At 37.8% G+C, this 21,986-nt stretch overlaps 5 protein-coding genes across 6 annotated transcripts in view; 1 reads left to right on the top strand and 4 right to left on the bottom strand.

The window, feature by feature from the left end:
- LOC124536692 (Golgi-specific brefeldin A-resistance guanine nucleotide exchange factor 1) overlaps positions 1 to 21,986 on the top strand; it is a 154,142-nt gene that overhangs the window by 100,789 nt on the left and 31,367 nt on the right. The window lies entirely within an intron of this gene.
- LOC124536677 (collagenase-like) lies at positions 3,177 to 4,529 on the bottom strand. The gene is made up of 5 exons (XM_047113235.1): positions 4,326 to 4,529; positions 3,969 to 4,236; positions 3,803 to 3,892; positions 3,521 to 3,717; positions 3,177 to 3,393 (listed from the first exon to the last, which is right to left on the bottom strand). Exons 1-5 carry the CDS (start codon positions 4,515 to 4,517, stop codon positions 3,289 to 3,291), a joined length of 852 nt encoding a protein of 283 aa, XP_046969191.1. The 5' UTR covers positions 4,518 to 4,529; the 3' UTR covers positions 3,177 to 3,288.
- Positions 3,452 to 15,434, bottom strand: LOC124536681 (collagenase-like). Of its 2 annotated transcripts, none has more exons than XM_047113241.1 (5): positions 15,228 to 15,434; positions 14,876 to 15,143; positions 14,705 to 14,794; positions 14,378 to 14,619; positions 3,452 to 3,475 (listed from the first exon to the last, which is right to left on the bottom strand). In XM_047113241.1, exons 1-4 carry the CDS (start codon positions 15,417 to 15,419, stop codon positions 14,399 to 14,401), a joined length of 771 nt encoding a protein of 256 aa, XP_046969197.1. In that variant the 5' UTR covers positions 15,420 to 15,434; the 3' UTR covers positions 3,452 to 3,475; positions 14,378 to 14,398. The 2 variants fall into 2 exon arrangements, with proteins under 2 accessions (XP_046969197.1, XP_046969196.1); XM_047113240.1 differs by lacking the exon at positions 3,452 to 3,475 and adding an exon at positions 14,173 to 14,301 and having other exon boundaries at positions 14,423 to 14,619.
- LOC124536675 (collagenase-like) lies at positions 7,911 to 9,291 on the bottom strand. Its single transcript, XM_047113233.1, has 5 exons — positions 9,075 to 9,291; positions 8,725 to 8,992; positions 8,517 to 8,606; positions 8,235 to 8,431; positions 7,911 to 8,107 (listed from the first exon to the last, which is right to left on the bottom strand). Exons 1-5 carry the CDS (start codon positions 9,264 to 9,266, stop codon positions 8,003 to 8,005), a joined length of 852 nt encoding a protein of 283 aa, XP_046969189.1. The 5' UTR covers positions 9,267 to 9,291; the 3' UTR covers positions 7,911 to 8,002.
- LOC124536691 (collagenase-like) lies at positions 18,931 to 20,325 on the bottom strand. The gene is made up of 5 exons (XM_047113252.1): positions 20,128 to 20,325; positions 19,604 to 19,871; positions 19,425 to 19,514; positions 19,155 to 19,351; positions 18,931 to 19,065 (listed from the first exon to the last, which is right to left on the bottom strand). The coding sequence occupies exons 1-5, from the start codon at positions 20,317 to 20,319 to the stop codon at positions 18,961 to 18,963; spliced, it is 852 nt and encodes a 283-aa protein (XP_046969208.1). The 5' UTR covers positions 20,320 to 20,325; the 3' UTR covers positions 18,931 to 18,960.

Raw genomic sequence — 21,986 nt, 5'->3', positions numbered from 1 at the left:
CATGGGTTATATCTAAGAGATAGACATATACCACAATACTGTTGTACATTATTTTGATTTGTCTCGTAGGGTTCAGCCAGCCCAATGCCCAAACGCAAAAACTATGTATATAGACCGGGAGATGATAACACAAAATATTAGGTCATTTGTACCAGTATGGCTATACTCTTTTGCTGTGGTATGACGGCCATTGGGAACTATCGGAAAAGTATGCCAAGGTGATTTTGAACAAATGGTTGAATATTTTTATTTAAATAAAAGAACTCGCGTTGGTATGATGTAAGTCACACCCGAGAATTATGGCATTACTCTACCGCCTACTTCCTTTTTTTTAGACTATCTGAAAATACAAGCAACAAATCGTTCGACACTCGTTATTTATCCGACGCATTAGATTAACGCCCACGCGATCGGGCCGCCTTTGCGAGCGCTATGACCATCATTTTCCTTTTTGCCTTTACGTAATTAAACCCCTGAAGAACCGCCATACTGGTAAAAATTACAATATTTTAATTACATGTACAATTTTGTGTCATCATATTCCGGTCTAATATTAACGACGTTACTTTAAAATCTCTCAAATTAACACAGTTTATCTTCTATATTGTGCATGTATTATACATAAACCTTCCACTTGAATCTATCTAGATAATTTGTCTATTAAAAACCGCATCAAATGTAGTGAAATCTCTACATTTCAAATGCACCACCAACTTGCAACTTGCGTCCCTTGTGTTTGCAAATCTATAGTTACACTGGCGCACTTGTATCACGTCATTGTTTCAGCCGAAAGAATAGGAAATAGGAAAGAGGTAGAATTAAAGATATCTGATGATGACCAGAGTGATGTGCCATCATTGAATATTAATGATAAATGTCATATATAACAACGACACACATTCAAAAAAATCTAAAAGTACACATAAAAAAGTATCAACACAAGTACATTATTCAAAGAACATGTTCAAAAACTGGCTGGAGCTGCCAATTGTAGCGTATAATCCCACTAAAGACATTAAATGTAAAAAAATGCCAAGTCTAACTATGCAGACTTTCCATCGCCAAAGTTTTGAAATCTCATAGAAGCCAAGTCCTATTCAAATTATTTTGTAGTTATAAATCAACATTTAGTAATTATATCAATAGTTTTCTTTATATTATAATTATAGTGACTCTCTTTTGTTTCTTCTCTAAGGCTTCGTTACTTCTAAGGTAGACAAGTCTGGGCGATATATACTTCGGAGTCGATTATATTCAGCTATTGCTGTCTCCTTAGCTTTAATACTACGAAAATTCACATTTATTAAATGTAATCAATCTAAACTAGTCACTCTTGAAAGAGTCACGTACATACTCGTGCTTGACCACAGGTAAAAACTGAAGAACCTATATCCATCACTGCATTGTTCAGGCTCAGCCCCTGACTCTTATGTATGGTTTGTTTTGGGTAGGATTATTCTTTTCTATTCTATGTATGTATTCATCCAATTGAATACTTGAACAACGAACAAAGTTAACAGTGCAGTCAAAATCCATACACAATGTTCTTGCCTAACCGCAAACATAAAATTCTTTTCTACTGTATATAATTTTTTAATGTTTTTATATTGTTTCCAAAATGCAAGGTGCAAAATTTGTAGTTTCTAAGTGTACCTTAGATTTTTGATGATCGGTCAGTGAGTCAGTGAGAGACAAATTGGTGTAACTTTGATCGACTGTTACTCCTAAACTATTAATTCAATTGGCATGTAATTTCGAATTTTAGCTTGTTCTAATGCCTGCTATTATTCACACTCCTAGCTTTGTTCTCGTCGCAGATATAGGGGTGCGAAACAGCCGCGAATCGATTCGAGAAGAGATGGTACGGCCGTGCCCGTTTTGCTTGAGACTTGGCTGGGGCACTGCCGTGCCCCCAGGTCGTTCATTTTACTTGGTGATAGGGCTTTGTGCAAACCCTCTTGGGCAGGCAGGTATCACCCACTCATCAGATATTCTACCGTTAAACAACAGTACGCAGTATTGTTGTGTTCCGGTTTGAAGGGTGAGTGAGCCAGTGTAACTAAAAAATCAAAATCAAAATTAAAGTATACTTTATTCAAGTGGGCTTTTACAAGCACTTTTGAATCGTCATTTAACAATTAAGTGAAGCTACCACCGGTTCGGAAAGTAGATTCTACCGAGAAGAACCAGCAAGAAACTCAGGCACAAGGGCCATAGCATCTTAGTTCCCAAGGTTGGTGGCGCATTGATGATGTAAGGAATAGTTAATATGTCTTACAGCGTCATTGTCTATGGGTGATGGTGACCAGTTACCATCAGGTGGCCCATATGCTCGTCCGCCAACCTATTCCATAAAAAAATGGAGCGTACGATCAATGTACGTTGGTCGATACACACGTGGCAGACTTCCATAGAAATAAGACACGTGTTTAAAAGAATATCCTGCACTGTTGAGCACGAAATAGATTACAAACACCAATGTAAATTCTGTACGGTTAGTCTGGGTTGGACCCCCCAATCATCGTTTAAGATTTCATTCAAAATACACCCGTTCAATCAGGAGCAGCGGTAGAATCAGTTCTTAAAAGTATTAATTGTACATGTTGTTTGTTTTATGAAAATGCTAGCGACCCGCCCCGGCTTCGCACGGGTGCTATACTGATACTAAATATACTACAGAATTTGCTTGGCCCTTGGAGTAGTGGTGCAAAAAGCTTCATCAAAAGTATAACACCTCGCCTCATTGCCTCCACTGGTGACAGGAGGGCTGGTTCGTTTTTTGCCCAGAGGATCGGAATTGCGATTCAACGGGGAAATGCTGCTAGCATTCTTGCCACCATTCCACGCGGTCAAGATTTATACAGTAACTAGTTTTAGTTCATATTTGTATATGTAGTGATATGGTACAGAACTTCTTACTGACTTTAATGAAATTTTGTGAATGTGATGTGATGTCATATGATGTATACATATATTATCAGTATAACAAAGTTTTTTTAGTGAGGTCGATTACAGCTTTTTCGATGGTGGTAAATAAATATCGTAAACACTGATTTGTTCGTTGTTTATATCCCTAGAAATGATTAAATGAGTGAACTATTGTATATGTGAGGCGGCCCATTCCCCGTACTAAAGCTATATCACCCGTCACTCTTGAGTAAAATAAATTCCTTTTATTTTTAATATTTTTTATTTATTATCCAATGGCACTTAAACATAATTTTCATTTCTTAGCATATGGTGGAAATAAATCCAAGTCTGGTATTTTCAATACAAGCGGTACGCTTATTATAGACGGGCGTTGATCCAGGAGGCGAATGAGGTCACTCTGGCGAAACCGGCGGGGAAGCCTCGGGAGCAGCCGGCGGCGGAGCCGAAGGAGGTGATACCGATCTGTGGAGAAAGAGAACGCGATGTGAGATGACGATCTCAGGATACAACTTCAAAAAAGTTCACGTGATTCACTTATGCGCTTGTTCTGACGTCGAGACGCATTTCAAGTAAAGAACAAAACACTGACCAGGGTGCGGCTGTTTCCGCTGCCGATGGCGAGAGGACCGCCGGAGTCACCGCCGCATGTGCTCTGACCGCCGGTGGTGGCGGTACACAGGGTGGAGGAGATGATGACGCTGTTTCCGAAAGTGTTGGCGCACACGGCGTTGGTGATTACTTGCATGTTGACGTGTCTCTTAGACTGGCTGGTACTGATACCGGCGGCTGAGGAATGGACATTTCAGAGTTACTTAATGGTTTCATTCTCAAATGTAAAGCATTTGGACTGATAATGGCCGTTGTAACTTACTGTCACTGGTTCTACCGAATCCGGCGGCTGTGGCCCAGGTGCCGACGTAGTTGTTGCTGCCGGTGGCGATGGCGATGCGGTTGATGTTGTCTAGAGTGTGGGGTTACACGATTAGCTACGATACAGTTATACGTGCTCATGCGATGTCATGAATATAATCGCTTACTGGTGTAGCCGATGTGGCCGGTGACTATGATGGCAACATCGTTGGCAAGAGTCTGCTGGTTGTAGCTGGCGTGCACCTGGACGTTGTTGGTGTTGACGCGAAGACCGCCGGAGAAGAGCAAGACGGAGCCGAGGACGACGGTGAATTGACGAGCTTGGGTTGAGCCGTGCCTCCAGCAGTGAGCAGCAGTCACCAGCCTGGTGTTGGTGAGAAGGGAAGATCCGCAGACGGACTGTCTGTTGTCAGTCAGTGTGATGACCAGACCGCCCTAAAAGATTGCTCTTCATTAAAATACGAAACAAAAAGAGACTGAATGTCTTGAATATTTGCGATTCACCATATTAAGAAATTACAAACCAAGTGAGGGTGTGCGCCGAGGGAGGATTGTTGTCCACCCACGATCCTGGAGCCGTCGAAGTCCTGAGCCGCCTCAGCGAGCTTGATGCGTGCAGCTTCGGGGATACCGATCTCCTCATGGTAGTCGGAGAAGATCTTCTCCTCGGCTGCGACAGCCAGGGCCAGGCCAACGACGACAAGCAGGAATTTCATGTTGGAAGCAGTACTGAGTTGTTCAGTGAAAGAGCATAGTTTAAATACCAAAGAATTTAATCTTATCTCACTAATATTGTTATCGCTCTAACAGTGATCAATTAAAGCAATTCAAATTTGAGAGGCTAACGTCACACTGTCGCGAAAACGTTGCGAACCATACGTGCCTACCGTGAGCGGAATGATGCCTTTTGTTGCAGGTTAGCAAGGGTCCGTATATAACGTGGATTATTGTATATGAACAAAACGCTCGTTTTCATTAGGAAAATGTGTAGCTTTTATTCAGCAATATTGCCTTCGCGCGAAACGAGATTGCAGCACCGTAGCAGAGAGCGCAGCGAAAACATTGGGCGCGTGTGAAGCACGTTTATGGCAGTGCACGAGAACGCGCCTACGCTGTTCCGAATATTGGGATTTCCCAAAGTTATTACAGTACGCTAGCAGCACCCTTCTGAAGATTTATGTCTGTGATGATAACACAAAATATTAGGTCATTTGTACCAGTATGGCTATACTCTTTTGCTGTGGTATGACGGCCATTGGGAACTATCGGAAAAGTATGCCAAGGTGATTTTGAACAAATGGTTGAATTTTTTTATTTAAATAAAAGAACTCGCGTTGGTATGATGTAAGTCACACCCGAGAATTATGGCATTACTCTACCGCCTACTTCCTTTTTTTTAGACTATCTGAAAATACAAGCAACAAATCGTTCGACACTCGTTATTTATCCGACGCGTTCGATTAAGGCCCACGCGATTGGGCCGCCTTTGCGAGTGCTATGACCATCATTTTCCTTTCTGCCTTTACGTAATTAAACAACTGAAGAACCGCCATACTGGTAAAAATTACAATATTTTAATTACATGTACAATTTTGTGTCATCATATTCCGGTCTAATATTAACGACGTTACTTTAAAATCTCTCAAATTAACACAGTTTATCTTCTATATTGTGCATGTATTATACATAAACCTTCCACTTGAATCTATCTAGATAATTTGTCTATTAAAAACCGCATCAAATGTAGTGAAATCTCTACATTTCAAATGCACCACCAACTTGCAACTTGCGTCCCTTGTGTTTGCAAATCTATAGTTACACTGGCGCACTTGTATCACGTCATTGTTTCAGCCGAAAGAATAGGAAATAGGAAAGAGGTAGAATTAAAGATATCTGATGATGACCAGAGTGATGTGCCATCATTGAATATTAATGATAAATGTCATATATAACAACGACACACATTCAAAAAAATCTAAAAGTACACATAAAAAAGTATCAACAAGTACATTATTCAAAGAACATGTTCAAAAACTGGCTGGAGCTGCCAATTGTAGCGTATAATCCCACTAAAGACATTAAATGTAAAAAAATGCCAAGTCTAACTATGCAGTCTTTCCATCGCCAAAGTTTTGAAATCTCATAGAAGCCAAGTCCTATTCAAATTATTTTGTAGTTATAAATCAACATTTAGTAATTATATCAATAGTTTTCTTTATACTATAATTATAGTGACTCTCTTTTGTTTCTTCTCTAAGGCTTCGTTACTTCTAAGGTAGACAAGTCTGGGCGATATATACTTCGGAGTCGATTATATTCAGCTATTGCTGTCTCCTTAGCTTTAATACTACGAAAATTCACATTTATTAAATGTAATCAATCTAAACTAGTCACTCTTGAAAGAGTCACGTACATACTCGTGCTTGACCACAGGTAAAAACTGAAGAACCTATATCCATCACTGCATTGTTCAGGCTCAGCCCCTAACTCATGTATGGTTTGTTTTTGGTGAGATTATTCTTTTCTATTCCATGTATGTATTCATCCAATTGAACTTAAACAACGAACAAAGTTAACAGTGCAGTCAAAATCCATACACAATGTTCTTGCCTAACCGCAAACATAAAATTGTTTTCTACCGTCTCTTAATGTTTTTATATTTTTTCCTTTATATGTTAATGACCTGTCTTGGTGCAAAATTTGAAGTTTCTTAGTCTTCTAGAAGTATCTTAGATTTTTGATGATCGGTCAGTGAATCAGTGAGTGACAAAATGGTGTAACTTTGATCGTCTGTAACTCCTAAACTATTAATTCAATTGGTATGTAATTTCAAACTTAAGCTTGTTCTAATGCCTACTATTATTCACCAAAACTCCTAGCTTTCTTCTCGTCGAAGATATAAGGGGGGGGGGGGGGGGGGGAAACAGTCGCGAATCGATTCGAGAAGAAATGGTACGGCCGTGCCCGTTTTGCTTGAGACTTGGCTGGGGCACTGCAGTGCCTCCAGATCATTCAGTTTACTCGGTGGTAGGGCTTTGTGCGAGCCCGCCTGGGTAGACAGGTACCACCCACTCATCAGATATTCTACCCCTAAACAACAGTATGCAGTATTGTTGTGTTCCGGTTTGAAGGGTGAGTGAGCCAGTGTAAAGAACTACAGGCACGAGAGACATAGCATATTAGTTCCCAAGGTTGGTGGCGCATTGACGATGTAAGGAATAGTTAATATTTCTTACGGCGTCGTTGTCTATGGGTGATGGTGACCAGTTACCATCAGGAGGCCCATATGCTCGTCCGCCAACCTATTCCATAAAAAAATGGAACGTACGATCAATGTACGTTGGTCGATACACACGTGGCAGACTTCCATAGAAATAAGACACGTGTTTAAAAGAATATCCTGCACTGTTGAGCACGAAATAGATTACAAACACCAATGTAAATTCTGTACGGTTAGTCTGGGTTGGACCCCCCAATCATCGTTTAAGATTTCATTCAAAATACACCCGTTCAATCAGGAGCAGCGGTAGAATCAGTTCTTAAAAGTATTAATTGTACATGTTGTTTGTTTTATGAAAATGCTAGCGACCCGCCCCGGCTTCGCACGGGTGCTATACTGATACTAAATATACTACAGAATTTGTTTATTATCGACAGTACACTGTAAACTTCTAAAATTAACAGTGTTTATTTACTATATTGTGCATGTATTATATACATAAACCTTCCCCTTGAATCACACTGTCTAAAAAAACCGCATCAAAATCCGTTATGTAATTTTAAAGATATAGGGATATAGAAAGCGACTTTGTTTTCGACAGAATTTCTTACTGTATTTAATGAAATTTTGTAAATTTGATGTGATGTCATATGATGTACTACATATATTATCACTATAACAAAGGTTTTTTAGTGAGGTCGATTACAGCTTTTTCGATGGTGGTAAATAAATATCGTAAAAACTGATTTGTTCGTTGTTTACATCCCTAGAAATGATTAAATGAGTGAACTATTGTATATGTGAGGCGGCCCATGCCCCGTACTAAAGGTATATCACCCGTCACCCTTGAGTAAAATAAATTCCTTTTATTTTTAATATATTTTATTTATTATCCAATGGCACTTAAACATAATTTTCATTTCTTAGCATATGGTGGAAATAAATCCAAGTCTGGTATTTTCAATACAAGCGGTACGCTTATTATAGACGGGCGTTGATCCAGGAGGCGAATGAGGTCACTCTGGCGAAACCGGCGGGGAAGCCTCGGGAGCAGCCGGCGGCGGAGCCGAAGGAGGTGATACCGATCTGTGGAGAAAGAGAACGCGATGTGAGATGACGATCTCGGGATACGATTCCAAAAAAGTTTACGTGATACACTTATGCGCTTGTTCTGACGTCGAGACGCATTTCAAGTAAAGAACAAAACACTGACCAGGGTGCGGCTGTTTCCGCTGCCGATGGCGAGAGGACCGCCGGAGTCACCGCCGCATGTGCTCTGACCGCCGGTGGTGGCGGTACACAGGGTGGAGGAGATGATGACGCTGTTTCCGAAAGTGTTGGCGCACACGGCGTTGGTGATTACTTGCATGTTGACGTGTCTCTTAGACTGGCTGGTACTGATACCGGCGGCTGAGGAATGGACATTTCAGAGTTACTTAATGGTTTCATTCTGAAACGTAAAACATTTGGACTGATAATGGCCGTTGTAACTTACTGTCACTGGTTCTACCGAATCCGGCGGCTGTGGCCCAGGTGCCGACGTAGTTGTTGCTGCCGGTGGCGATGGCGATACGGTTGATGTTGTCTAGAGTGTGGGGTACACGATTAGCTACGGTACAGTTATGTGTGTTCATGCGATGTGGACATGATGAATATAATATTACAGCTGATATGGACTACGAAGTAATAAAGTGATCGCTTACTGGTGTAGCCGATGTGGCCGGTGACTATGATGGCAACATCGTTGGCAAGAGTCTGCTGGTTGTAGCTGGCGTGCACCTGGACATTGTTGGTGTTGACGCGAAGACCGCCGGAGAAGAGCAAGACGGAGCCGAGGACGACGGTGAATTGACGAGCTTGGGTTGAGCCGTGCCTCCAGCAGTGAGCAGCAGTCACCAGCCTGGTGTTGGTGAGAAGGGAAGATCCGCAGACGGACTGTCTGTTGTCAGTCAGTGTGATGACCAGACCGCCCTAAAAGATTACTCTTCATTAAAATACGAAACAAAAAGAGAAAGCCTTGAATTGCTATTCACCATATTAAGAAATTTCAAACCAAGTGAGGGTGTGCGCCGAGAGAGGACTGTTGTCCACCCACGATCCTGGAGCCGTCGAAGTCCTGAGCCGCCTCAGCGAGCTTGATGCGTGCAGCTTCTGGGATACCGATCTCCTCATGGTAGTCGGAGAAGATCTTCTCCTCGGCTGCGACAGCCAGGGCCAGGCCAACGACGACAAGCAGGAATTTCATGTTGGAAGTAGTACTGAGTTGTTCAGTGAAAGAGCATAGTTTAAATACCAAACAATTTAATCTTATCTCACTAATATTGTTATCGCTCTAACAGTGATCAATTAAAGCAATTCAAATTTGAGAGACGAACGTCACACTGTCGCTAAAACGTTGCGATCCGTACCCGCCTACCGTGACCAGAATGATGCCTTTTGTTGCAGGTTAGCAAGGGTCCCTATATAACGTGGATTATTGTATATGAATATATATACGCTCGTTTTCGTTAGGAAAATGTGTAGTTTTTATTGAGTAGTATTGCCTTCGCGCGAAACGAGATTACAGCACCGTAGCAGAGAGCGCAGCGAAAACATTGGGCGCGTGTGAAGCACGTTTATGGCAGTGCACGAGAACGCGCCTACGCTGTTCCGAATATTGGGATTTCCCAAAGTTATGATTGGAATATATTTCAGCGATAATAAGTCAGTGCGCTAGCAGCACCCTTCTGAGGATTTATGTCTATTAAGTATTTTATGTCTAGCTGTAGTTTATTTCGAAATATTCGAAAAGTGGATATTATATATAGTACGAATGTTATTGTTTATCTAGCTGTCTTAATATTTCTTTGTGTGGGTGACAATTGAGTGATTGACAATTTAGTGGATTATGTATCGTGTATGAATAATAAAAAATGTGGCCTTTACAATGCCAAATGTTAAAATAATGGCTACATTTGAAAATAGACAATAATGATCTTAAAGCGTTTATTTCCAACAAATTCTTGGATTTAATTTTGGATACAAAGTTCCTGGGGAGCCCCCATTTTTCATATCTTATTGGTAGTCTTAGAGATTTTTCTTTTTGGAAAGTTGAACGATGGACTGTTATCGAAAATTTTTCAAAATTTGTCAAAAATGCAACTTCAAAAATTTATTTAGAAAAAAATATTAATAAAAATCTATTGTTATCTCCTGATTTATAAAAACGAATAAACACTGGATATTTGTCAATATTTAAACAATAATTATCAGCCCAAATTTAAAAATGGAAAACGGAAAAAGATATTATTACAAAATTTTTTTCGAAAGGAGGGTTATTTTTTGAAAATTCGTATTGTAATAATTGTGTTATCTTGGATCTGGAAGGGATCTCTTCGTGAGGACAATGATAGTAGGGATAGAATCCTGCATGATGCACTGTAGAAAATGCAGTGTATACTGTGCTCTGTTGTAGAGTTTTAGTTTTTTAGAGAGGACTCGCTTATTAAAAATAATGAAAAACGCCTAAAAAACGTGATAACTCCAAAATGGTTCACTTTTGGGCTAAACATATGGGGATTAAAATTATTGCAAATAGTCACCCCTATCACCTCCTAACGGATGTACGTCGAATTACCAATAACCCTGTATAGACCTTCCACTTGAATCAAACTATCTTTTAAAAACCGCATCAAATTTCTTAGTTTTATTTTAAAGATATAATCTCTACATCTCAAATGCACCACCGACCTTGGGAACTAAGTTGTCATGTCCCTTGTGTTTGTAAATTTGTAGTGACACTGGCATACTTATATCACGTCATTGTTTGTGCCGAAAGAATAGGAAATAGGAAAGAGGTAGAATAAAAATATCTGATGATGATCAGAATCATGTGACGTTGAATATTGATGATAAATGGCATATATAACGAGACACATTCAAAAAATCTAAAAACACACATAAAAAGTAACAACACGACTGGAAGAACACTCAAAGAACATGTTCAAAAACTGGGGTGGAGCTGCCTCTTGTAGCGTATAATGATTGAGTATACAAGTAAATAAACTAACAGCCTCTACATGAACTGCTGCTGGGTCAATCTCTTCCTTTAGGGTGAAGTTTTGGCCCTAATTCCGCAAAGCTACTTCAATGTACGTAGGTCGATCCACACGTGGCAAATTTCAATAGAAATGAAAAACGTGTTTAAAAGAATATTCTGCACTGTTGAGCACGAAATAGATTATATTAACACAAATGTAAATTCTGTATTGTTAGTCTGGGCTGGAAATCATGTTTAAGATTTCCCGTACAGGGACATTGAGAGTAATTTAGTTTTTTGTTTTATAAAAATATTAATTAATGATGAAATTAGTTATTTTTCCTTTCATAATATAAGGACGCATATGTATATTATATTGATGATTAAGATTTTTACATTATGTATGCAAGAAAGGATTGATAAAATGTCGGTACACTCTAGTACACTTTATTGGAATTGGAAACGTTCAATCACCTCCAAAAAAAGTCGACGAAATTATTTTACAACTAGCTATTTTGTAATTAATTACTGACCAACAATGTACAAATAATAATGAAACAAATAAAAATAAAAAGAACATGCGAGATCTATCTTCTTAAAAAAAAAAAATAATATTCGTCATCTATTTCATCTTCTTCAATTATGTTCTCGATAGGCCAGACCAGATTGGTCATAACACCCATAAACTTATACGATGTCATATAGGTACGATGAAATTTTTAATTAAATTTCTATAGTCTGTAAAAGTTTGCATCAAACCAACATGTCTTCTTTTACTCGGTTCTTCGAATACAGATGTTACATTTACAACCTTGTCAATACTTGCGAAAGTACGTCAAAGCATTCTGAGCATATTCGTGCATATGTCTTGGACTTCCACTGTACGAAGATCTTTGTCTAATATCAGTAGCTACTTGATCATTCGATATTTTATCTCGTAAATAAATGTACTCTTCGGCTCAGAGTTTTGATTGGTTGTATCGAATATAGTTTAATCGTTCGTTCTCGACCATAGCGTGAACAATGAATTGTTAAAACAGTTCACGACACTTCAGAATATGGTTAGATTGATTATCTCGAATCATTATACGGTACGCAAAAAATCCATACAACTAACTCTTCGATGTCATAGTGCCTGTCGTGAGAATATTTTGTTACAGTCCGAGATGATATCCATTTTCTGCTCGCATAAACATCATTGGATAATGGTAATAATTGTCATACGATTGATGTGTTTCAGCGACATCTTGATTGTTTTTGTATCACTTAGTCATAACAATACCCCGTTTTGTAATTTCTGTACCGACAACTACAGCTGTGACTTCAGGAGCTACGGCAACATTAAAACGCCTTTCATGCTCTGCATTCAATGGCGTTCTATCTGCATTGATAATGACTTTAAATAATTTGTTGTTTTTCCATCTAAGGCAGTTTTAAAATCTTTAACTAAACATTTATTTTCATAAAGCATAATCCTAAATTTAGCGATATTTTCTCGATTAGTTGTGGTACTGACCATGCATCGAAGATCAATCTTTTTCTACTTTGTCCATGGAATAAGTATCCAGAAACTGGAGATTTTATTTAGTATGATCGAGAGTGTTATAAACGCAGGAATAGACAAATATAATCAGAAAGCTACGAACTACTAAGCTATTGGGAGTGTCACGTCGTATTGTAAGTCAACCATAAAAGATAGATAAAGACTGTCATGGGATATTTTTATATAATTTTAAGCAGAACATTTCCGTAATACACCATTTCTATGTAACTATAAACGTTAAGGTTATACACGCGACGGAAGCTTAAAATATGGAGTAACTTCTCCCGTTTTCCCGACATTTCCCTTCACTGCTCTGCTCCTATTGACTATAGCGTGATGAAAAATATAGTATAACCAGCTCAGGAGTATGAAAAATAATTGTACCAAGTTTCGTTAAAATCCGTCGAGTAGATTTTATTTCTATAACGGTTATACGGACAGACAGACGGACAAAAATTTTTACTGATTGCATTTTTGCCATCAGTATCGACCTGTTTTCAACCTCTGATAGTTATTTTGGAAAAATATTTCATGGACAGAATTGACCTCCCTACAGATTTATTATAATTATAGACAAGCTGCGTGCTCGATTGTACACGATATACTCTACAGCAGTGTTTCCCAAAATTTGTTCTACCATGGCCCGGTAATTTTCCCACAGCCCTTTCGTGACCCACTGAATACTTTTAAACCCAAGCTGGTTCCGTTAAGATTAAATAAGACACATTTATTAATAGTAAAAATATTTTATTGATACTAGGAACATAATATTTTGGTATAGTCTATTTAATCACAAAAAAATTTAGTGCGAAGAGTGTAACTGTTGCTTATTTTTGACCAAAGAATCCAAGTTCGCGGAAAATGATGACAGTTTTATTCTAAAGTCTGGTTCCGCTTCAAGTCGGTTTCTGTATTTATTTTTAAGGTAAACTAGTGTTGAAAACTCAGCTTCACATTTGTAAGTTGTGACAAAAGGCATTAAAAAAGTTATTGCTTGATGAGCTAATTTGTGTATTCTTGACGACAAGATAGTAGGTATTATTTTTTAAACAAGGAATGTTGCGACCCGGTATTTTATTTTGATGGCCCGGTACCGGGTCGCGACCCGGCAAATGGGAAACGCTGCTCTACAGTACTAATTATTATCGGTGGTAGCTTCAAAATTCAATTCTCTTATGTAAAATGGCGATTAAAAGTGCTCTCAAGAATGAATGAAGTATATTTTGATTGACTGGTTTGGATTGAGATTGAGATTTGTTGGATTCGGAACCATTATATAGAAACTCAACAATTTTTTTATAAGCATTAGAATAACAAAAATACTGCTACAACTGTCTATAAACGTTTTCATCTCCCATTTCAGAACATTCGAGAATTATTTTTATTATTTTATTTGTTATTATTCACCTCACTTATATAAGTAATTTCTGGGCAACATTTCATATTATGCCGCGTACTAAAATGGTCGCCTTTTCCCGAGGATAAAATAAATTGCTTTTAATTTTAATATTTTTTATTTGTTGCCCAATGGCACTTAAACATAACTTTCATTACTAAGCATATGCTGGAAATAAATCCAACAGTCTTGTATTTTCAATACAAGCGGTACGCTTATTATAGACGGGCGTTGATCCAGGAGGCGAATGAGGTCACTCTGGCGAAACCGGCGGGGAAGCCTCGGGAGCAGCCGGCGGCGGAGCCGAAGGAGGTGATACCGATCTGTGGAGAAAAAGAACGCGATATAAGATGACGGTCTCAGGATACAACTTCAAAAAAGTTTACGTGATTCACTTATGTTCTGACGTCGAGACGCATTTCAAGTAAAGAACAAAACACTGACCAGGGTGCGGCTGTTTCCGCTGCCGATGGCGAGAGGACCGCCGGAGTCACCGCCGCAGGTGCTCTGACCACCGGTGGTGGCGGTACACAGGGTGGAGGAGACAATGACACTGGATCCGAAAGTGTTGGCGCACACGGCGTTGGTGATTACTTGCAAGTTAACGTGGCTCTTAGCCTGGTTGGTGCTGATACCGGCGGCTGAGGAATGGACATTTCAGAATTACTAAATTGTTTTATTCTCAAATGTAAAGCATTTGGACTGAGAATGGCCGCTGTAACTTACTGTCACTGGTTCTACCGAATCCGGCGGCTGTGGCCCAGGTGCCGACGTAGTTGTTGCTGCCGGTGGCGATAGCAATAGGTTGGATGGCGTCTAAAACATAGGGTAACATAATTAACTACGGTACAGTTATATGTATTTATGCGACTACGAGGTAATAAAGTGTTTGCTTACTGGTGTAACCGATGTGGCCGGTGACTATGATGGCAATATCGTTGGAAAGAGTCTGCTGGTTGTAGCTGGCGTGCACCTGGACGTTGTTAGTGTTAACGCGAAGACCGCCGGAGAAGAGACGGATGGAGCCGAGGACGACGGTGAATTGACGAGCTTGGGTTGAGCCGTGCCTCCAGCAGTGAGCAGCAGTCACCAATCTGGTGTTGGAGAGAAGGGAAGATCCGCAGACGGACTGTCTGCCGTCAGTCAGTGTGATGACCAGACCGCCCTAAAAGATTGCTCTCCGTTAAAATACGAAACTAAAAGAGAATCCCTTGAATAATTACATTCACCATATTAAAAAATTACAAACCAAGTGAGGGTGTGCGCCGAGAGCTGATAGTTGTCCTCCAACAATCCTGGAGCCGTCGAAGTCCTGAGCGTCCTCAGCGAACTTGATACGTGCAGCTTCTTTGATACCAATCTCCTCATGGTAGTCTGAGAAGATCTTCTCCTCGGCTGCGACAGCCAGGGCCAGGCCAACGACGACAAGTAGGAATTTCATGTTGGAAGCAGTACTGAGTTGTTCAATGAAAAAACTTAGTTTAAATACCAAACCATTTTATCTTATCTTTCTAATTTTGTTATCTTTCTAATGTTGTTATCTTTCTAATATTGATCAATTAAAGCAATTCAAATTTGAGTGGTGAACGTTACACTGCTAACTAAAAAATCGCGATCGGTCTGCCTACAGTAAGCGGAATGATGACCTTTGTTGCTGGTTAACTGTTTTCTGTACATAAAATGGAACAGAGCCCACGTTTTCATCTGGGAAATACGTTTCTTTGTAAAATTATTATGTGGGATTGCGTTTGCGAAATTACAGCACCGTAGCAGAAAATATGGCGAAAGCAATTGGGTGCGTGTGAAGCACGTTTATGGTAGTGTATGAGTACGCACCGGCGCTGTTTCGCATGTAGAGATTTCCAAAAGTAACTATTGAAAGATATTTCAGCGACAATAACTCAGTGCGTTAGATATTACAAAGAGTTAAGACTATTAATTTGGGGCTACTTAGAATTTAGTCGAAAGAAAAATATTAAATTTCAATTTGCTTGTGTGTTTTAATAGCGTAAGATTAATGTTTTCCGTCTTAGATTGATATGTAGTGATTCAAACAGCTATGTTTTCTCTAACTATGGGGTCAAAACACTACCGAAAATCATAGTTAATCCACTAATCGTGTTTCTCAAACGACAATTGTTGGAATTTACTTGCGCACTAGGAAACCGGCTAAATTAAGAACTAATTAATGAACTTCCACTGCTCAAAAATATTGACCATACATACAAATTTATATTCTCCCTGCATGTTAATCTGACCTATGAAGGTGAAAGACCTTTCTAGAACTTCAAAAGTAAAGAGCAATGTCCACAAAAAAAATCCCCATTTTACGTTTGATACAAAATGTCAGACCATTTTAGTGTTGAACTACAGTTTTTGTGCGGCTTGAAGCTCATTTGATGGACAAAAGTTAGAATGTAATATTTTATATATTTTTAGCTGTATTTAATTTTCGTTTTCGTAACGTTTTTTTAAACAAAAAGCCAATTTTTTTTTTACGTACAGACTGTATGCGTCCCACTGCTCTTCCCTTTCCTTTAGAGAAGAGGTTTGGGAAGGTACTCCACCACGTTTCTCAAATGCGGGTTGGTTACGCAAGTGGCAGGAATTAAAATTTGACACAAGCAGGTTTACTCTCGATGTTCCCCTTCAATTATAAACTCTATAAAGCATATGAAAATTCAGTGATAAATGCCTAGGTTTGAACCTGCAATCATCAGTTCAGTTACACGTTTTCTTACCACTGGGTAATTTCGGCATGTTTTTGTAAATATTTATAATCAACTGATAAATAGCTTCAAGTTTATCATTGTAACTAACTCGAGTGTTTTCCTTAATCAAATTATGTAGTTCATACACATAATATATTTTTATATCTTATACATGAAATCATCAATTAGTATTTTATCTACAACATATCTGTTACCTTACTGTATACTGTTGCCTGATAAGCGATTGTGCGTCATCCCTAATACAGACTCGAGACTTAGTGGATACAAATCACGGATCTGCAGTCGTCAAAAATTGCTTCTTAAAAGCCGAATAACTAGCCGGGTACTAAGTTATTCCGTACATAATATATGTTGATTATTCAGTCGTGATTTGTTTATATTGATATTGTTTTGAAAGCATTGTAAGGAAAGAAGTGTATGAAATTCTGTCTCCTTACTAAGGTAACTCAAAACGAGATTTTTTCTAGGAGTGAATTTTTTGACTAAGCTTATTTGATCTTTGATAAAAACTCTGAATTCTTCTTTGCAATGTTTTGTAGATATTTAAACGTAACGTAAGAGACTTTTTCAAAGCTACCCGTGGCCGAGATAGACGAAGTTACTAATGTCGAAATTAAATAATTTATATAGAAGAAGACTAATAACTATCTTGATACGTATCAAGATCAAGATGGTTATTAGTCTTCTTCTTCTTCTGCCTGGCATTTATTAATCCCGGCTATATCCAGAGTTTGCCTTCCGACTAAGTATACTCCACTTTGCATTGTCTTTACTATCGTTCTGTGTGAGTCAAATATAGAGATGGTTATTAGTGTTCAATATAAAAACCTCTTTATAGAACATTTTTAAGTGTCAATATCACAATGATTTAAGGGCCGCCTAACGCTGTAAGAAGGTGTAGGATCGATCCTGATCTCATGGCCTATTGTTGCTCTCATTCCTAACATAAACTTGAAGGCTAAATGGAGCGATAAATAGCGATATTAGTAATTTCTTATTAATATTGAGGCATCGCTACTTTTCGTTAAAAAAAAAAACAACGTCACAGAAAAGTGAGAGATATGTTTGTTTATTGATTTATATACATGACACTGTTTCTCCGATCACCATGAGCCTTGGCACACATATGTATTACTTTTATGAAGAAGGTTTTACACAAACTTGTCGTAACTAACACTTAGATGTTACATAATACATCAACTTCAAAACCGTGTAACTGTTCTTCGTAGCTATTTGAACATATGTAGAGGACAATGTCGATCTGGTTCTATTAGTTATAACATACTAGTAGTCGCTCGCGGCTTCTCTCGCTTTTACGGTGTTGTTTGTTATGTGTTAGGAAAAATGTAGCCTATGTCCCTTTCTTGGCGTTTATATTTGCTTCATACCAAATTTCATCAAATTCGTTTCAGCGGTTTGGTCATGAAAGATCGTCAGACAGATAGAGTTACTTCCACATTTATAATATTAATATAGATTAACATAAAGGGTACAGACAGACGACGAACGGAAACGACCTTCTAAGGACGGCCTTAACGACCATCCACTAAGGAAAGACCTCTAAAGAAAAATATTGAATAATTTACAATTATAATAGTATTCACCTTTTCAAATATCAATAACCAGTATCACGTTAATTAATAAAATTATCATTTGGTCTGGCTTGTTTAGATAATAAAACGTAAATACAAGTGAATCAAGTGTATCTTTTTGATTATTGATTATGTGTAACTGTGTTATTGAGCTTAGTGACTACTATATAGTGACTACTATATTCTAAGTCGCGCAACTGTTTCCTTTATTATTATTACTTACATATATATGTGTATATCTATATGAGCATTTATTGTTTTAAACAGGTGGGAATCTTATATTTTGTATGGTAGGTTCTGTGGTCGTTTTTTTGGATTTAAATAATTATTTGATGCTATTGATATGTTAGTTGTATATAACTATGTTGTACAGTTCTAAAATAAATTCAAAAATTGTATAGGTTTATATGTCATATTTTCTGATATAGAAAAAGTAAATTGTTAGTAATTTGATTGACGATTGATGCGGTTTTAAATTAAACTATTCCATATGGGATACTTACCATTATGTATTGTGAAATTGATTTCTTACCTTAAAAAGTAACGAACATTAATGTCAAAGATAGTGTTAAGCAAGTTAGTAACGTATTCACAAATTATAATTCAAGGAAAAAATAAAACAAAAACATATAAAAAATTGTATATTTAAGAATTATAATTATAATCGAGAATTGATCCAAGAGGCAAAAGAGGTAACTCTTGCAAAACCGGCGGGTAGTCCACGAGAGCATCCTGAGCTGGACCCGAATGAGGTTATACCAATCTGTGGTCAAAAAACAACACATGTAACCTTAAAATAAGACACGAAATTAACATTCAAATATGCACAAAAATAATCAAAGTGATACTGACTAATTGACGGCTGGCACCGCTACCAACAGCTAGAGGACCACCGGAGTCACCACCACAGGTGCTCTGACCACCGCTGGTAGCAGTACATAAGGTGGAGGCGATAATGATACTTGAACCGAACGTGTTAGAGCATACAGCGTTGGTAATAACTTGCATACTAACATGCCTTAGTGCCTGACTATTCGAGATACCAGCGGCTGAAATAATAACGAAATAGTTTAAGAAAATAAATAATTCAAAATTAAGAATAATAAAATGAAATGTACTTACAATCACTCGTTCTACCAAAACCGGCAGCGGTGGCCCAAGATCCAGCGTAATTGTTACTACCAGTGGCCAGGGCAATGCGCTGTATTGAATCTGAAAATTATAATTATTGCAATAAATAATCATCTTTTTAATTACCTGCATTACCAAAATCCAGCTGCCATAAACAAATTGTCACTTACTCGTGTATCCCACGTGACTTATAGCAATGACAGCTACGTCATTTCTCAGAGTTTGGCTATTGTAACTGCCGTGCACTTGGACATTTCGAGTTTCAATACGAACACCGCCCGAGAATAGGCGAATGGAGCCGAGGACGACAGTGAACTGACGAGCTTGGGAGTTCGAGTCTCTCCAGCAGTGAGCGGCGGTCACCAGCCTGGTATTAGTGAGAAGAGAAGACCCACAGACCGATTGGCTACCGCTGGTCAAAGCGATAACAAGTCCCCCCTAAAAAAAATTAATAGAGTTATTTTAATATGTTACATCTAACATTTTGATTTCATGCATATATGTAATTAACTAACATGACTTTATTTTTAAATGTTGAAAAAGAGTAACTACAGAGTTCCTTGCCGGTGCCTCTCGGTAGAATCGGTGGAAGCTTCACTTAATATAGTTGTTAATTGACGATTCAAAAGTGCTCGTAAACGTCTACTTGAATAAAGTTGATTTTGATTTTGATTAGTCATACAATGTATCATACCAAATGGGGATGTGCACCAAGAGAAGACGCCTGACCTCCTACAATTTTAGAGCCGTCGAAGTCCTGGGATTTCTCGGCGATACGTATTCTTTCGGCTTCGGGAATTCCAATCAATTCATGGTAGTTATTCGTGATCAGTTCCTCAGCCGCGACGCCGAGTGCCAGAGCAACTGTGACCAGTAGGATTTTCATTGTTATTACGATATGTGCAATATCAAATAATAAACTAGTTTTTATAGTTTATTATATCTAATCGTTAAAATACAGCTTATCTATTTGACCATGCAATTCTAGTAAAGAATACAAAGATTACTGATTTGAAAAAATATAGTTTATATGTAACTAGCTACCCGCCCTGGCTTCAACGGGTGCAATACTGATACTAAATATATTATTACATAATTACTAAAATCCTCAATTTTTCTTTGCTATATTGTCTATGTATTATATACAAAAACCTTCCTCTCGAATCACTCGATGTATTAAAAAATCCTTATCAAAATTCGTTCCATAATTTTAAAGATCAAAGTATACGTAAGGACAGACAGCAGTAAACGATATTGTTTTATACTGTGTAATGATAATAATGATAAAATCAAGTGTTGTAGGATATCCGGTTGGAACCAAGTTCCTTGCTGTATGTTATGTATTAAACAGATACAATTGACTAAATGAACAATATTTGAAAATAATTTAATGACGGTGACGAAATTGTTATGAAAAATCCCGTGTAATAAAAAACACAACAAGTATTTTTTATATAAAGAGAAAGAGAGGAACATGTCGCCAGTACGCCATAAGGTTTTTTCCTTACTGTGAGGTAAGTAAGGGTAACTACGGGTCAAAAATAAAGTTCCAAGTCGCCTCACGCATCAATAAATGAGATAATCGTTTTGATTGAGTTAATTTAACCACAAAATCACCTCGAGAAATTATGGAAAAAATATAATGTTGGAATAAGCAACCAACATCTGCGTCAAATCTCACAACTTCCCTTAAAAGATACGTGGCTGACACATTGAGATCGCAAATATAATTATTACGGTGTAATGTGATTATTGATGGTTATTTGTGTTGTAGACTAAATGTTTTTCTTTTGTGGTAGATTGAATGTTATTGTAAATTTAAGATAATTGTTTTAGAGTTAAGCCTACTTCCTACTTCTGGTTCAAAAAATATATATCTTAAATAACAATAAATGTAAACGTAAATGTAGTCAAAAATATCTGCTACCAAGACATTTTTAGAGTCAAAATCAAAATATATTCCAACTCCAAGTGAACTTTTTAATCGTCCTTTTACAAATTTATTTGAAATTTATATTATTTCCTACAGAAACTGAAAAATATTTAAAATTTTATTTTCAATATTTTTCAATATTAAATGTTCAATGTTGGGCATAGTTTGGTTAGTTTAAGTCAGTAGTTGGTCTTTAATCTATGTTTACATATAATAATAGATAAGAGAATATCGTGATCTACAGAAGCTTAAAACGATTAATACCAAAATAATCTTCTTTCAATATCTAGTTATGTTCAAATTCCATAAAAGAATATTCATAAACCAATACAGCATTTAATAAAATGATATTTGCTAATAATCTCCTAACTGAATGTTGGTTGTGGCAAATCGGAAACTGTACAAGTGATAAATTGTGCAAAAGTATGTTCAATGGAAACTGATATAATATAGTGCATATTAATGCTATCAGTTCCTGGTGTCACAACTTTTTTACGGTTCCTCCGAGGAACAACGTGGAAACACGTTTTTGCGTGCTTTGATATGCAATAATGATACAAAAGATTTCCTAAATCCAGCTTGTTAGTGAAATTTTGGGTTCAATTATTTTCTGACCTTAC

Source organism: Vanessa cardui, chromosome 17 (genome assembly GCF_905220365.1).
Source record: "Vanessa cardui chromosome 17, ilVanCard2.1, whole genome shotgun sequence".
NCBI classification, from domain to species: Eukaryota; Metazoa; Arthropoda; class Insecta; order Lepidoptera; family Nymphalidae; genus Vanessa; species Vanessa cardui.
The sequence above is the reverse complement of the archived record's forward strand: the minus strand, read 5'-3'. Positions and strand labels throughout refer to the sequence as shown.

What these genes read in the sequence shown, in the direction of transcription:
- LOC124536677 (XM_047113235.1), bottom strand. Translation starts at nt 4,517, where the DNA reads ATGAAATTCCTGCTTGTCGTCGTTGGCCTGGCCCTGGCTGTCGCAGCC. An exon ending in CGGCCACATCGGCTACACCA is followed by an intron (nt 3,893 to 3,968) that starts GTAAGCGATTAT and finishes CCCACACTCTAG; the next exon opens with ACAACATCAACCGCATCGCC. An exon ending in ATTCGGTAGAACCAGTGACA is followed by an intron (nt 3,718 to 3,802) that starts GTAAGTTACAAC and finishes TCCATTCCTCAG; the next exon opens with CCGCCGGTATCAGTACCAGC.
- LOC124536675 (XM_047113233.1), bottom strand. Translation starts at nt 9,266, where the DNA reads ATGAAATTCCTGCTTGTCGTCGTTGGCCTGGCCCTGGCTGTCGCAGCC. An exon ending in CGGCCACATCGGCTACACCA is followed by an intron (nt 8,607 to 8,724) that starts GTAAGCGATCAC and finishes CCCACACTCTAG; the next exon opens with ACAACATCAACCGTATCGCC. An exon ending in ATTCGGTAGAACCAGTGACA is followed by an intron (nt 8,432 to 8,516) that starts GTAAGTTACAAC and finishes TCCATTCCTCAG; the next exon opens with CCGCCGGTATCAGTACCAGC.
- LOC124536681 (XM_047113240.1), bottom strand. Translation starts at nt 15,419, where the DNA reads ATGAAATTCCTACTTGTCGTCGTTGGCCTGGCCCTGGCTGTCGCAGCC. An exon ending in TCGGCGCACACCCTCACTTG is followed by an intron (nt 15,144 to 15,227) that starts GTTTGTAATTTT and finishes GCAATCTTTTAG; the next exon opens with GGCGGTCTGGTCATCACACT. An exon ending in GCGGAAACAGCCGCACCCTG is followed by an intron (nt 14,302 to 14,422) that starts GTCAGTGTTTTG and finishes TTTTCTCCACAG; the next exon opens with ATCGGTATCACCTCCTTCGG.
- LOC124536691 (XM_047113252.1), bottom strand. Translation starts at nt 20,319, where the DNA reads ATGAAAATCCTACTGGTCACAGTTGCTCTGGCACTCGGCGTCGCGGCT. An exon ending in AAGTCACGTGGGATACACGA is followed by an intron (nt 19,515 to 19,603) that starts GTAAGTGACAAT and finishes TATAATTTTCAG; the next exon opens with ATTCAATACAGCGCATTGCC. An exon ending in GCGGTGCCAGCCGTCAATTA is followed by an intron (nt 19,066 to 19,154) that starts GTCAGTATCACT and finishes TTTTGACCACAG; the next exon opens with ATTGGTATAACCTCATTCGG.